The sequence below is a fragment of the Clupea harengus genome, chromosome 5 (assembly GCF_900700415.2).
Source record: "Clupea harengus chromosome 5, Ch_v2.0.2, whole genome shotgun sequence".
NCBI lineage: Eukaryota > Metazoa > Chordata > Actinopteri > Clupeiformes > Clupeidae > Clupea > Clupea harengus.
The window spans coordinates 15012016-15027449 of record NC_045156.1 but is presented as its reverse complement, the minus strand read 5'-3'; the positions used below and the strand labels follow the sequence as shown (position 1 = coordinate 15027449).

The 15434-nt window shown below is 44.8% G+C and overlaps 1 protein-coding gene across 1 annotated transcript in view; it reads left to right on the top strand.

Moving 5' to 3' along the window:
• The window catches only part of LOC105904174 (MAPK activated protein kinase 2), a 60257-nt gene that overhangs the window by 38778 nt on the left and 6045 nt on the right, over nt 1–15434 (top strand). Inside the window, 4 exon segments of the mRNA XM_031567832.2 lie at nt 10758–10822; nt 11880–11959; nt 12282–12408; nt 13510–13585. Coding sequence (XP_031423692.1) covers nt 10758–10822; nt 11880–11959; nt 12282–12408; nt 13510–13585 — 348 coding nt within the window.

The window sequence follows — 15434 nt, the reverse complement described above, 5'->3', positions numbered from 1 at the left end:
GACTTACATGTTGCCGCTTTAACACTATCACACATCATGACATCAATTGTGTCTTGGGAGTTAGTTATTTAGCTCGAAAGTAGACAGAATGAGTGCTCAGGTACTGCTATTCCAGACAACGCAGACATCACTACCACTCTGAGTGTGTGAGAGTCTCCCCCTCCCCTCTCCTCCCCCTCCCCTCCCCTTCTGTCTTGACCCAGAAACCATCAGCGGTCTCCGTTGCTCTGGTGACCTGACCCGTGCTCTGCTTTAGGGTTGCGCTGGTGCATCCCCCTCGCAGCGCTGCCAGTAAACGTTCACAGGGGCCGGGCCTTACCCCCAGATGGGCCCCATTCCTGCAAAGGTGCACTCAAATCGCGTGCAGTGGAGTTTGACAAGTCAGACAACAGACTCAGAATGGGATAAAAGTCTGTTGTTTGAACTGTCATTTCAGGCATATAGTACTAGTTATGATGATGAAAAGTACTGGACGTTTCACATAGATGTTAGGTGAAAATTCACCCTAGTTACCTCAGGACTCCGGAGCTGCATATAAGTATATTTATTAGACAAACAACAATTGCAATCGGGCTCACTCCCAGCACAAGGCTGAAAGTGAAGCAATGATAAACACATCGCACAAGGTTTATATAGACAGAAGTTTAGCGTTCAGCAGGGATAACCACGTGGTGGATTTCTGACATCCGAGGCAAGGATGGAAGTTTTGCACAAGGTCGGAAGAAGCACAGTTCGACCCTTCTTATCACCTCTGCTCTTGTACATATGCAGACTAAGTGGCACCTAATAATCTAAGTTACACACACGCAGAAACACAGAAAATCCATGTTCCTGCTTACATAAGTACATGATTCATATAAGGTAATTAATAATACAAGGCACTTGATGATTATTATTATTCTTAAGTCATTAACAGTGTTTGGAAATGATCATCATCAGATGTTAAAGAATCAAACTGGTGTTTCTGAATGTCTGAAGGAATAGGGTAGTTTTTCTCTTGTCTGTCCCATTTGTTAAAGCAAAATAATTTATAATTATGCATGCCCCCCCCCCCCCCCCCGTGTAATGGTTATTTATTTTTGATACACGGCCACATGGATGTGTAGTGTGTCAGCAGTGAGATATGATGTTGACACAATATCATGGTTTGGGTGGAGCCTGTGAATCCTTCAGTTGTCACAGGGACTGCGTTGGTGGACTTGAGTCAGTCTGCTAATAATGACAGCATTTCATCAGCATTGTGCTTACGTCAGTTCTTGAAACACACCTTACTACGAGTTTCCTCCACCCCCTCCACCCCCCCAAAAAACTGATTCCCCATTCATGCATCGTGTTGTTTCATCACTCTTGATGCATCTTCCAACGCCTGTTATGCAATGACTCAGGCCCCCATGTTCAGTCTTTGCGGTTTTCTATTTTTATTTTTATTTCATTTAAATTTCACCAGCACCTTTAGTCATTGTGCCTGCTGCCGTTAACATGGGCCAACTACAGTGCAGTTCAGCGGGTTTCAGCTGCCTGTGCAAGCAGGGGGAGTGTGAAAGAGGTTGTGTCACTGTCCCCCTTCACATTGATAGGCCTTTGGGATTACACGGAGGGTGTTAGAAAGGTCTGGGAAGAAGGAACTGACACAAAAACCTGGAGGTGTGGTCAGCTGCAGTGTTTCCCCATTGGTCTGTTGAGGTTGACCTATGTTGACCTTGGTTGACCTCTGTTGACCTTGGTTGACGCCCATCACAAGTGTTGGTACCAGGTGTTCAGAAGAGGTAGATGAGGATGTCCTCCAAATTCAGATCAGATTCAAATGCATTCCGTTCACCATTGGAATCAATGTAAATATACTATATATAGAGGGACAAGTGACAGTGCATCGCCCATCCGATTGACTAATGACTAATTATAGTTTTGCTGATGTGCAAACCTAAGCTTGTTGCTCTTGTACGCAACAGAAACTTAAAGCTTGCCGAAACTGTTGCCCACTCACAGTGTGATGAAACGAATGTCCTAACTCCACTCATGGAATGCCTCTTGTCCAATCAGAAATGAATATCCCCACTCATGGAATGCCTCTTGTCCAATCAGAAATGAATACATTGACATCACTGGATTGGAAATTGCTTACTCAACTTGTCAGTGGAAGTTTAAATGAACCCAATAAACAATTATTCCACATGGTAACTTACTGCTGTATAACCTTTAACCTCTCGTAGGTTACTGTGATAGTATCTTACCCAAGGTAACTTACTGCTGTAAAACCTCTTGTAGGTTACTGTGATGCTATCTAGGAAGCCGTTTTTGCAGGCTGGCAAGTTTCAATTCAAGCAGAAACTCATGAGGTCCGCATTGTCAATCGGTTGCCAAAGAGAAACTAGGCCAGCTGTGTGTGCAGTCCAGCTTCTCCGAGTTCTAAAGGAAACGATCGGTAGGAACTGCTGCAGAGGCATCAGGATTTACGGTCATCACCTAACTTCTTGCTTTCTCACTTTCTTCTTGACTGACCTTTCAAACTTTTAAGGAAAAGGCCCACTAGTTCATTTGAGGCCCACTAGTTTTGTGTTTGCATTATGTGTGTTGGCAGTCTATGGTGGCCCACTAGTTTTGTGTTTGCATTATGTGTGTTGGCAGTCTATGGTGGCCCACTAGTTTTGTGTTTGCATTATGTGTGTTGGCAGTCTATGGTGGCCCACTAGTTTTGTGTTTGCATTATGTGTGTTGGCAGTCTATGGTGGCCCACTAGTTTTGTGTTTGCATTATGTGTGTTGTCAGGCTATGGTGGCAGGCCTGACAGGTCCTGACTGTTACTGAACAACTCCAGTCAGATCTTTTTATCATTAGAGTCAAATACACTCCAGGGTTGGCGACAATACCAACAGCTTCCTAGATAGTATACCCTTGGGAAAAGGCCAACAGCTTCCTAGATAGTATACCCTTGGGAAAAGGCCAACAGCTTCCTAGATAGTATACTCTTGTGGAAAGGCCAACTGCTTCCTAGATAGTATACCCTTGTGGAAAGGCCAACAGCTTCCTAGATAGTATACCCTTAGGAAAAGGCCAGAGCATCTCTACAGTGTGTTGCATGAATAGTATTTGTTCCATGTCAAGCTTTTGACACTAGGTGGAGGAAGAGAGCTCTGAAATAGTCTTGTTCCAGCCCCAGCTGTAGCGTGGCGAGCCCTGATGCCCATGGTGCTGCCCGTACCCTCTGCCCGGGCATTCAGTGTTGATCTGAGCTCATTTGTGTTGGGCACTTCTAGAGCATGTGATTGACATAATGGTGCTTTGTTATGCTTTTTTTTTTTTCTCTTCCTTTTTTCTTTCTGATTTCCTTCTGTCGGTTGTGAAATACTGAAAGTGCTACAGCTCTCTGTGCAGTTACGCCACCGCCGCCTTCTCTCGCTCATCTCCGACAGCGATGCTTTCGCCCCATCTCAGAAAAAATAAATAATAAAAAAACCACAAAAAAAAAAATCTGCTGACGCACTCTCACATCTGTCCTGTACCGGGCCGGGCTGCCGTGGTAACCACACCCAGACGGTTTGCTCCACGCTGGTCGCAGCCGGCCATCTCTCCGTTTCACACCCTGGTGCGCGGCGCCACTTAACCCTTTGCTTGACGCAAGCAGCGGGTTTATCTGTTGATACGAAAGTGTGTTGCCTTGGGGCTCACGTCAGATTGAGGACGAGTGACACTTGTTGCCCGTGCGTGTGGTTAATGAGGTGTTTGAATTGTGCCATTGTGCATCGCATGTTGAAAAACACGGAAGTTCTGCACTCAGACGTAAACACTGCTGCCTGGTTTTGCAGGTCGTGGAGAACTCTTGTGAACTGTGTCAAGATCATACTCTCAGATAAACTCATACGGTTGTCATGGCGCAGGCAGTCTTTTTTGTGCCCACCGTGTCTGGTGAGGCTTTCCTCACCTGTGTGTGTCACCTCAGCTGCAGACATGTGTCAGCGTTGAGGGACGTTTCTTCCTCTTAGACATGAGGTGTGTGTGTGTGTGTGTGTATGAATAAATTGCATGTATGAATAAATTGGTGTGTGTGTGCGCTTGCATATGCAGGTGTGTGTGTGTGTATGTATGTGTCATGCATGGATGAATAAATGTGTGTAAGTGTCTGTATGTGTGCGCGTGTGTGTGTGTGTGTGTGTGTGTGTGTGTGTGTGTGTGTGTGTGTGTGTGTGTGTGTGTGTGTGTATATGAGAGTATGTGTGGCTTGTCTAAAGGGCTTTTCCTCACAGGTCTGTGTTGATCTCCGTGATGAGGTGATCTCGCCCAATGCCCAAGATTTAGTGTGTGTGTGTGTTATCATAGTGTTCTCTTTCATGCCCAGGGCGGTATAGGGTCAGTGGGGAACTTTTTCATCACAAGTTTGCGTGGATTCCCTGTGTGTGTGTGTGTGTGTGTGTGTGTGTGTGTGTGTGTGTGTGTGTGTGTGTTTGTGTTCCTGTCATCTGGTCCTCATCACTCTGTCATCAGCCGATCCCTGCTGACATCCACGAGCAGATCATTCCAGTAGCTGTATCAGCCGCCTTGGGCAATTTAGTGCTTTCAGAAGAGGCCTTCACAGATGATGTGGCAAAAGCCTGTGAACCGTGAAGACTGACGACTTCTGTGGAAAATCTCCGAGCATCCTGTTCTTTTCACAGCCTTCGCCTGCTAGTCGGCGGTCCCTGTTTACAGGAAGGTGTGTTTTTATTATATTTTTAGTACAGCGAAATTACATTCACTTTCATTTTGTGGAGTTGAACGGAAGGTGACCCGAGCATCACTGTGTGATTTTTCTCAGAGGTTCGCTGTGCTTGTCCCGTTTCCTTTTCCGGCTCCTTTCCTTGGCGTCTTCCTTGACTGACCTCATCCGTGACATTCCTGATTGGCTGGACACATACCATTTAGATACTCAAACTTTTCAGTCACACTGATTCCAATAAGGTGTGCATGAAGCGCCGCTGGTTAGAGCGAAACAGCCCCTAACGCAAGACCTCTCACCTCTAGCGGATGCTCGCGACCTCTGACCTCTAGCGGATGCTCGCGACCTCTGACCTCTGACCCTCTAGCGGATTCTTGCGACCTCTGGTGTCCACTAGTTAGCTTAATCGGTCATAGTTTGAACAATGTCACTTTGCATTTCTGCATTTGAAAATGCAGTACGTTCTGACCAACTTTTTAGCACTTTAGTCAGGGATGTAATTGAATCATGGGTGTTTGAACTATGTAACCATGAAGCACTTCCTGTGCGACACACTAATGATTCGCAGCATGTGTGTATTCATGTGTGTGTGTGTGTGTGCATGCAAAAGGAAACCTCCGGTGAGAAACATGCAAAGACAGCAGCAGCAGCAGCAGCAGCAGCAGCAAAAGTGGTTTTCGCACTAGAAGTCCCATGATGTGTTTAAAAGAACCACACACCCAAAGCCACCGTGGGTTACAAGAAATCACACAATATCACTTTACAGCAGAAATGGATCTCCTCTTTGGAATGGAAGAACATCAAAAATGACTAAATAGCTTGATCAGTTTTTACAGTGGGCATGAGGTCACCAGTCTCGTGAGGAGTCTCTGCTGTCATGGGTTACATAAGAGAACCATAATCCTCACTATACTCAAGGGTATGTCTCTTGTGTACTTACATACTCCTCACTATGCTCAAGGGTATGTCTCTCTTGGGTTACATGACAGAAGCATAATCCTCACTATACTCAAGGGTATGTCTCTCTCTTGTGTACTTGCATCTCAAACCAACAAGAACAGAAACAACAGCTAACTATGCAGAAAACTACATTTAAACTATGGTGTGTGTATGTATGGTTGTTTTCACCATATGTAAACGCAACTTTGCAAAAAAAAAAGAGATGTTATGAGAGCCTCAGAGATTCTGAGACGCCTCTGAAACTGGAAACTCAATTCCACTCCGCTCATGTTTGGTGTGTGAACCATCTGAGAATTGGTACCATGTCTAGCAGGCAAGGGCTTTGATGTCGTATGTTGTTTCGCAGGCGAGGGCTTTGATGTCGTATGTTGCCTTTAGAGTGGCGCTCTGCAGAAAAAAGGTAACACCACCTCCGTTCAAAAGCTCCCCAGAGGGTTCAGACAGCCAGCAGAGTGAAGTTTCTGTCATTTACACACAAAGAAGAGTGTGTGTACACTTGGCATACACACAAAGAGTGTGTGTGTACACTTGGCAGTTTGCCGCACCTCATACATTAATAGGATTTGACAAAAAGGTGCTGGAATGGCAGATTTCTATTTCAAAGGCAAGAGAAGGACTGTGCAGTGTCTGCGCCTCCTGTCTGCGCCCCTCTGTGCAGCGTCTGCGACTCCCCTGTGCCACGGACTGGAAGTAGGGAGGTGAGTGATATAGAAAGTGGCAAAACGTGCTGTGGTCACAGCCTACACAACACATTAACAGACTCACATTCACTCACAGAGACACTCACAGTCCACCAGGCATCGTGATGAGTAATGAAACCCTTCGAAAAATTAACTGTGAAACGGAGACAGATCGAAACTACGAATGCAAATACAAATATGAGGATGAATTTTTGCCGCTTGCAAAAATGCTGCAAAAAAAAAGACCAACCTGTTTCATAAGTGTCATCATCATCATGTTCACATGACTGCTCAGTTTGAATGAGTTCAACGGCAAGCATGGGGGTTAGTTCCCGTTCCCTGAAGACCGCCCAAGTGAAACTCAAGACTCGGTGATGTATGTCAAATTTCTTGAATGTGTTGCATATACTCTGAGAATGACTTGGTTCAAGGTTGACCACAGCATTCTCAGTGGCTGGTGGCTCATTACTGAGCCCACAGTGTCCAAAACACACAACAGTGACCGAAAGTGGGAGGAAGTTGGCAGTCATAACAATCAATCAAGCTGATATCAACATTACTATAACTCGTAAACAATCACCAATCTGATATCAGCATGACTATAAACCGTAACAATCAATCAAGCTGATATCAGCATGACTATGAACCGTAACAATCAATCAAGCTGATATCAACATTACTATAACTCGTAAACAATCACCAATCTGATATCAGCATGACTATAAACCGTAACAATCAATCAAGCTGATATCAGCATGACTATGAACCGTAACAATCAATCAAGCTGATATCAGCATGACTATAACTCGTAATCAATCAATCAAGCTGATATCAGCATGACTATAAACCGTAACAATCAATCAAGCTGATATCAGGCTGGTTCTTGAGTGGCGTACAACTCCTCACCAGAAATGAGTGCTGTAGCCACAAACCAGACCATTAGGAGTGTGTGTGTGTGTGTGTGTGTGTGTGTGTGTGTGTGTGTGTGTGTGTGTGTGGGGCCCCGTCAGGATGTACGATCTCTGCTGGCGATATGCCTGACACGGCCAAGCACGTGCTAATGCTGACATTTGACCTTGTTCCATATTTCTTTCAAAAGCTAAGACACTTTACATTCTAACTAAAATCAGAATCAGAATGGGATTTATTGCCAAGTAGGTTTACACCTACTTGGAATTTTTTCTGGTGTGAAGGTGCATACAGTAAACATAAAACATAAAAACACAATAAGTACTACACATAACATAAAATCACAAATAAGTACTACACATAAGAAAAGTACTACACATAAGAACCAAAAAAACACAATATATACGATACAAATATATAAACAATGAATATAAAAAAGTAAAGTGGAAAGTAGAGTGCAAAAGCAAAACAGGAGTGCAATGTGAATAAGCAATGTGCGATGTAATGTGTGTTAATGTAACACAGACTTAGGGTGTGGGGGTGGGATAAGAGTCCAGGTCAGGTGGGGGTCCCGGGCCTTGTTAATAAGGCCAACTGCAGCCGGGAAGAAGCTGGTTTTGTGGCGTGAGGTTTTGGTCCTGATGGACCGCATCCTCCTGCCGGAGGGAAGAACTTCAAAGAGTTTGTGACCTGGGTGGGAGGGATCGGCCACAATCTTACCTGCCCGCCTCAGGGTCCTAGAGGCGAACAGGTCCTGAAGAGATGGAAGATTGCAGCCAATCACCTGCGTGAAAAAAAGTTATCAGTCCAAGCAACGTTTGTATTACAGAGTCCGTGGGCTGGGGCTCATGCAAGCACATGGTAAAACCATCAAGACAACAAGATAATAAGTGTGCTATAATACACCAACGGACCGCGCCCGCACACGCACACAGACCAGACCAGCGCAGACGCACACGCACACGCACACGCACACACGCACACACGCACACGCACACACGCACACACGCACACAGACCAGCGCGCCCGCAGATGCACACAGACCAGCGCAGACGCACACACGCACACAGACCAGCGCGCCCGCAGACGCACACACACACACGTGCACACCCACACAGACCAACACGCACGCACACACACACACACATGCATGCACAAACAGACACACAATCGCACAACCACAGAGACCTATCTGGACAAGCCTGACTGTAAACGCTGTGTGCTGGGGCGTGTTGATCGCCCATTTCCTTGCAGACAGGGCCCCTTCCCCACATCTGCAACCTTTTCATGAAGGCCTGCTCATCTCTGGGCCACACACACTCTCATCTCTGGGCCTCACACACATACATACACACACTCATCTCTGGGCCCCGCTGCCACGTCTTCTGAGGAAGTCATGGTGACTGTGGTCAGGGCAACAGGGGGCCTCTAATAAGCATGAAGGATGCTATTCTGAGTCAGTCACTCACACTCACACACTTTTGTCTTCCTATGGCCCTTTTGGACTCGTTTGCAAACTGTAGGGCTGCTGTGTCCGTCGGTCGGGCGGATGTCCTGTTCTTGTAAGCTTATTCTTGTTAGTTTATTGACTATTTGAGGTCTGGTATTTTGCAAGCGCCTTTTCACTTTTTTGCCTCTCCCTCTCATGGTCATGTTGAGGGTCTTTAAGGTGGTCTGTAGATTAGCAAGTGGAGCAGAAATCTAGCCACGCTGAAGTTTCAGTACCATTTTTCGAGAAGCACCTGTTGTGAATTATGAAAGACCTCCCCACCATTTCCGGATGTGCAGGCACTTTTTGTGCCCACCGTGTCTGGTGAGGCTTTCCTCACGTGTGTGTCACCTCAGCTGCAGACATGTGTCAGTGTTGAGGGACGTTTCTTCCTCTTAGCTGGGAGGGTACGGAGGTGAGCGCATGAGGTGTGTGTGTGTGTGTGTGTGTGTGTGTGTACGGTCACATGAGGTGTGTGTGTGTGTGTGTGTGTGTGTGTACGGTCACATGAGGTGTGTGTGTGTGTGTGTACGGAGGTGAGCACATGAGGTGTGTGTGTGTGTGTGTGTGTGTGTGTGTGTACGGAAGTGAGCGCATGAGGTGTGGCAATGGTATAGGCCCCAGTGTTGGGAAATGGTCACCCCACGCTCCTCATGGTTACACCAGCGTGTGTGTGTGTCTCCAGTCCCTGGATTCCCTGTGTGTGTGTGTGTGTGTGTGTGTGTGTGTGTGTGTGTGTGTGTGTGTGTGTGTGTGTGTGTGTGTGTGTGTGTGTGTGTGTGTGTGTGTGTGTGTATCCCTGTCATCTGGTCCTCATCACTCTGTCATCAGCCGATCCCTGCAGACATCCACGAGCAGATCATTCCAGTAGCTGTATCAGCCGCCTTGGGCAATTTAGTGCTTTCGGAAGAGGCCTTCACAGATGATGACTGTCTGGCTTCTGTGGAAAATCTCTGAGTATCCTGTTATTTTCACAGCATTCGCCTGGTAGTCTGCGGTTCCTGTTTACAGGAAGGCGCATTTTATTGATTTTTTCTTAGTACAGCGAAACTATGTTCACTTTCATTTTGTGGAGTTGAACAGAAGGTGACCCGAGCATCACTGTGTTTCCTTTTCCTGCTCCTTTCCTTGGCGTCTTCCCTTGACTGACTATGAATGTGTGTGTGTGTGTGTGTGGCATGTATGAATACATGTGTGTTACTGTCTGTATGTGTATGAGAGTATGGACCCCCCCCCCCCTCGGGATCTGTGGTTCCCAAACTTTTTACAGTCCCGTACCCCTTCAGACATTTAATCTCCAGCCACGCCCCCTCCCCCTGCACACATATTCAGCATATAACTCTTGAAACTATGAAATTGTCAGGGTAGGTCACTAACCGCCACTGCCACGCCCCCTCCCCCCGCGCGCATATTCAGCCTATAACACTTTAAACTGTCAGGGTAGGTCACTAACCTACCTGTAGCTATTTTTGGCATTGTAATTATTTCGCTGAATATGGGTATACATGTATTTCTGGCAATGCGACCTGGCTATTCGGACTATTTAAGATTTCATGTCTATTTATAGCTCCGTTTGAAAATGTAATGGGCTTTTTCACTTTGAAAACGCAAATCGAATTTTCTCCCTGCGTACCCCCTGAACCACTTTGCGTACCCCTGGGGGTACGCGTACCCCAGTTTGGGAACCGATGGTATAGAGGAAGGGAGATGGGCACAGCACACACTGCCCCAGACTAACAGGCACACACACACTGCCCTAGACTAACAGGCACACACACACTGCCTCAGACTAACAGGCACACACACACTGCCCCAGACTAACAGGCCTGATGCGCACACTGCCCCAGACTAACAGGCCTGATGCGCACACTGCCTCAGACTAACACACACACACTGCCTCAGACTAACACACACACTGCTCCAGACTAACAGGCCTGATGCACACACTGCCTCAGACTAACAGGCCTGATGCACACACACACTGCCTCAGACTAACATGCCTGTGTGACTCTTCTGTGTTGTGTTTCAGTATGGATGGAGGAGAGCTGTTCAGTCGCATTCAGGACCGCGGGGACCAGGCTTTCACAGAGAGAGGTATGACCCTGCCCCCTGCACCCTGGCTTATCCACAGCCCTGTACCTCAAGGCTTATCCACAGCCCTGTACCTCAAGGCTTGCCCATCTAACTCATCGGTCTGGTTCCTTTCTTTTGTCGGAGTTGTAATTAGGGCTGAACGATTAATTGCATTTGCGATTTAATCGCGATATGATAGAATGCGATTTTGTAACCGCAACGTTCGCGATTAAAAAACCTGGTCTAAAAAAATTAAATAAATAATAATTCTTTTTTTTTTTAAGATGATACATTTTGCACACAGTGTTTAAGTGCATGCCTAGTGTTCATACTTAAAATGACTTTTTTGACACCGATTTGTTGTTCTTGTTTCTGTAATGAGCAGTTAAATAAAAATGTAAAATGTGGGAAAGAAGATTTTACACTAAATGTATCTAATATTGTGTTGGTCATATTTAAATCATTCATTACGTTTTGTTGGGGAAAAAAAGAGGATAAAAAAAAAAATCGCATATTAAATCGCAATCGCAATATTTTGGTAAAAAATCGCAATTAGATTATTTTCCCAAATCGTTCAGCCCTAGTTGTAATGTACATTTTATTATCTTGTCTGCTTTTTTGTGAATGTGCAGTAATCGTAAACAATGTGCTACACAAGTTAATTACGCTGTCATCAGTGGGAATACAGAATTCTTCAACCGAAAATTCCTATTAGAAGTCCATGTCTTCCGTTGCCATAGTGATGGAACTGTTATGGGATGCCAGTCTTGTTCTGTCTTTCTGTGTTAAGGCTTGAGTATTGTGCCTTTGTGTGTGGATGTGGGGCTGTGGTAGAACTTTTTCATGTGTGTTCTCCTCTTCAAGTGAAGCACATGTGTGTTTATTTTCATATTGTTGCATATGCACTTCAAGTGACAAGTGAAGTACTTGTGTGTTTACCTCTTTAAGTGAAGTACGTGTGTGTTTACCTCTTCAAGTGAAGCACATGAAGTGCATATGCAACAATGTGAAAATAAACACACAAGTGACAAGTGAAGTACGTGTGTGTTTACCTCTGCTGTGTCTGTCCCTGTTCCAGAGGCTTCTGACATCATGAAGAGCATTGGGGAGGCCATTCAGTTCCTCCACGCAATTAACATCGCACACAGAGACGTAAAGGTACCAGTGCTTACACACACACACACACACACCATTCAGTTCCTCCACGCAATTAACATCGCACACAGAGACGTGAAGGTACCAGTGCTTACACACACACACACACACACCATTCAGTTCCTCCACGCCATTAACATCGCACACAGAGATGTGAAGGTACCAGTGCTTTCACACACTCGCACACACACACACTAAATTCTCTCCAAATGATTGTTTGTTTGCATGCGTGTTTACACGGGGGTGTGTGTGTGTGTGTGTGTGTGTGTGTGTGTGTGTGTGTTTGTTTGTGTGTGTCTGTTTTGTTCGACTCTTTCACTTGCAGCCCGAGAACCTTCTGTACACCTCCAAGCGGCCCAACGCCATACTGAAGCTGACGGACTTCGGCTTTGCCAAAGAAACGACGACGCACAACTCCCTCGCCACGCCCTGCTACACTCCTTACTACGTCGGTAAGAACACCCTCCGCACCGTCTGTATCCATGGAGACCAAATACTTCAATACTTGCCACACCAGACACCAACACATAAGGGAAAACGTTGTGATCGTGTTCCTGTGTTCATTGCTCAGTTCAGTGTCAAAACAAACAAATCAATTCATTTATCAATCACTTAATTTGGTTACTAGTTCATCAGACATTTATAAATCAGGTTACTAGCAGTGGCGGCTGCTCATTTTTTTTTGGGGGGGGGGGCGCAGTTGGGCAGTGCGGTTTAAATAGCACTCCACAATGAGAGAAAAAAACACACAAGAGAGATTTTGAGTAGAATATATTAAAAAACAAAGATTTATTTCATGAAAACACAGTGCTCAACACTGTCCATTAGCAACTCTCAACAAACTGTAAAATTGGGCATGAGAGGTTTAGAGCAGAATGGTTTAAGAAACATTGGGTTGGGTTCCAGAGGTTTAAACATTGGGTAGTAGAGGTTTAGAGTAGACTAGATTCAGAAACATTGTGTACAAGAAGTTTAAAACAGAGTAGATTAAAAAAACACAGGGTGTAGAGGTTTAGAGCAGAATAGAGTGAGAAAGACTGGATGATACCAGTAGTTTAGAGCAGAATAGATTCAGAAACACTGGATTATACTAGAGGTTTAGAGCAGAATAGATTCAGAAACACTGGATGATATTACATGTTTTCGAATGCCAATTCGGTACCCTTCGTCCAACTGCTCTGCAATACTCAGTCTTCCAAAGAGGTTTAGCTTCAGGCTGTTATTTAGATGGCTAAGGCCAGATTCATGCTTTTACATTTTTCAGTAAAGTGCTTTAGATCCCTTATTCCTGTTGTAATGCAGAGTGTTTCAGACCCAGGACTTTGGAACAACAAGACAGGGCAACCAAAAAACGCATTACTAACTGAACAACCAGCTAACCAACTCTGCTTAGCATAGCCTACAGGTTTGACGAGAAGCTCCGGGTGCTATCAGTGGTCTGCTGCTGAATGTCTAGCATGTTTTAGTTTCCTCCCTCAGTGGACTCAGGGGGTGTAGACTGTGTTGACTTTGACTGACTGGCGTCTCCTCGGTCTCCTCTGTTTCCTCTTTAGCCCCGGAGGTCCTCGGCCCAGAGAAGTACGACAAGTCCTGTGACATGTGGTCACTCGGGGTCATCATGTACATCTTGTAAGTGTCTCTCAAAGGTCACTGGGGGTCATCATGTACATCTTGTAAGTGTCTCTCAAAGGTCACTGGGGGGTCATCATGTACATCTTGTAAGTGTCTCTCAAAGGTCACTGGGGGTCATCATGTCTCTCAAAGGTCACTCGGGGTCATCATGTACATCTTGTGAGTAACAGACACACTCCGTGATGAATAATGAAACCTTTAGAAAATGAACATGCTCCTTGTCTGAAGGGTGCCTATGACACACACACACACACACACACACACACACACAGTCACTCACTCACTCATATATATATATATATACAGCGGGTAAAATAAGTATTGAACACGTCACCATTTTTCTCAGTAAAAATATTTCCAAAGGTGCTATTGACATGAAATTTTCACCAGATGTTGGTAACAACCCAAGTAATCCATACATACAAAGAAAACAAATTAAATACGTTCAGAAATTAAGTTATGTATAATAATGTGAAATGACACAGGGAAAAAGTATTGAACACGCTTACTTTATTCAATACTTTGTACAAAAGCCTTTATAGGTAATGACAGCTTCAAGACGCTTCCTGTAGGCAGAAACTAGTCGTATGCATTGCTCAGGTGTGATTTTGGCCCATTCTTCCACACAGTCTTCAAATCTTGAAAGTTCCCTGGGCCTCTTCTCTGATCTTCAGTTCTTTCCATAGATTTTCAATTGGATTCAAGTCAGGTGATTGGCTGGGCCATTCTAGCAGCTTTATTTTCTTTCTCTGAAACCAATTGAGAGTTTCCTTGGCTGTTCACTTTCTTGCTTAAATGTCCACAGTCGTTTCATCTTCATCATCCTGGTAGATGGCAGCAGATTTTTATCAAGAATGTCTCAGTACATTTTTCCATTCATCCTTCCTTCAATTGTGTGAAGTTTGCCAGTACCGTCTGCTAAATGACTAAATGTAAATGTAAATGTACCGTATGCTGAAAAGCAGCCCCACACCATAATGTTCCCACCTCCAAACTTCACTGTTGGGATGATGTGCAGTGCCATTTGTCCTCCAAACATGGTGTGCATTATGGCATCCAAAGAGTTCAAATTTGCTCTCATCTGAACAGACTATATTCTCCCAGTATTTCACAGGCTTGTCCAAATGTCGTGCTGCAAACTTTAAACGAGCTTTAACATGCTTTTTCTTCAGCAATGGAGTCTTATGTAGTGAGCATGTATACAGGCCATGGCGGTTGAGTGCATTACTTTTCTTTTAAACAATTGTACCTGCAAATTCCAGGTATTTCTGAAGCTCTCCACTGTGGTCCTTGGCTCTTGGACAACTCTTTCTGATAATTCTTTTCACTCCTCTGTCAGAAATCTTGCGAGGAGCACCTGGTCGTGGCCAGTTTATGGTGAAATGATGTTCTTTCCATTTCCGGCTTATGGTCCAAACAGTGCTCACTGGAATATTCAGAAGTTTAGAAATGCGTCTGTAACCAATGCCATCAGTATGTTTTGCAAAAAGAAGGTTGCGAAGGTCTTGAGAGAGCTCTTTGCTTTTACCCATCATGACATTTTTCTTGTGTGACACCTTGGTAATGAGACACATTTTTATAGGCCATCAGTTGGGATATTAATTTGCACTGACAAGGGGCCGGATTGCTTTCTAATTACTGATAGATTTCAGCAGTTTTCTTGGCTTTCCATGCCTTTTTGCACCTCCCTTTCTCCCTGTGTTACTTAAAATACTTTTTCCCTGTGTTATTTCACATTAATACAAATAACTTAATTTCTGAATTTGTTTGTGTTGGTTTCTTTGTATGTATTGATTACTTGGGTTGTTACCAAACATCTGGTGAACATTTCATGTCAATAGCACCT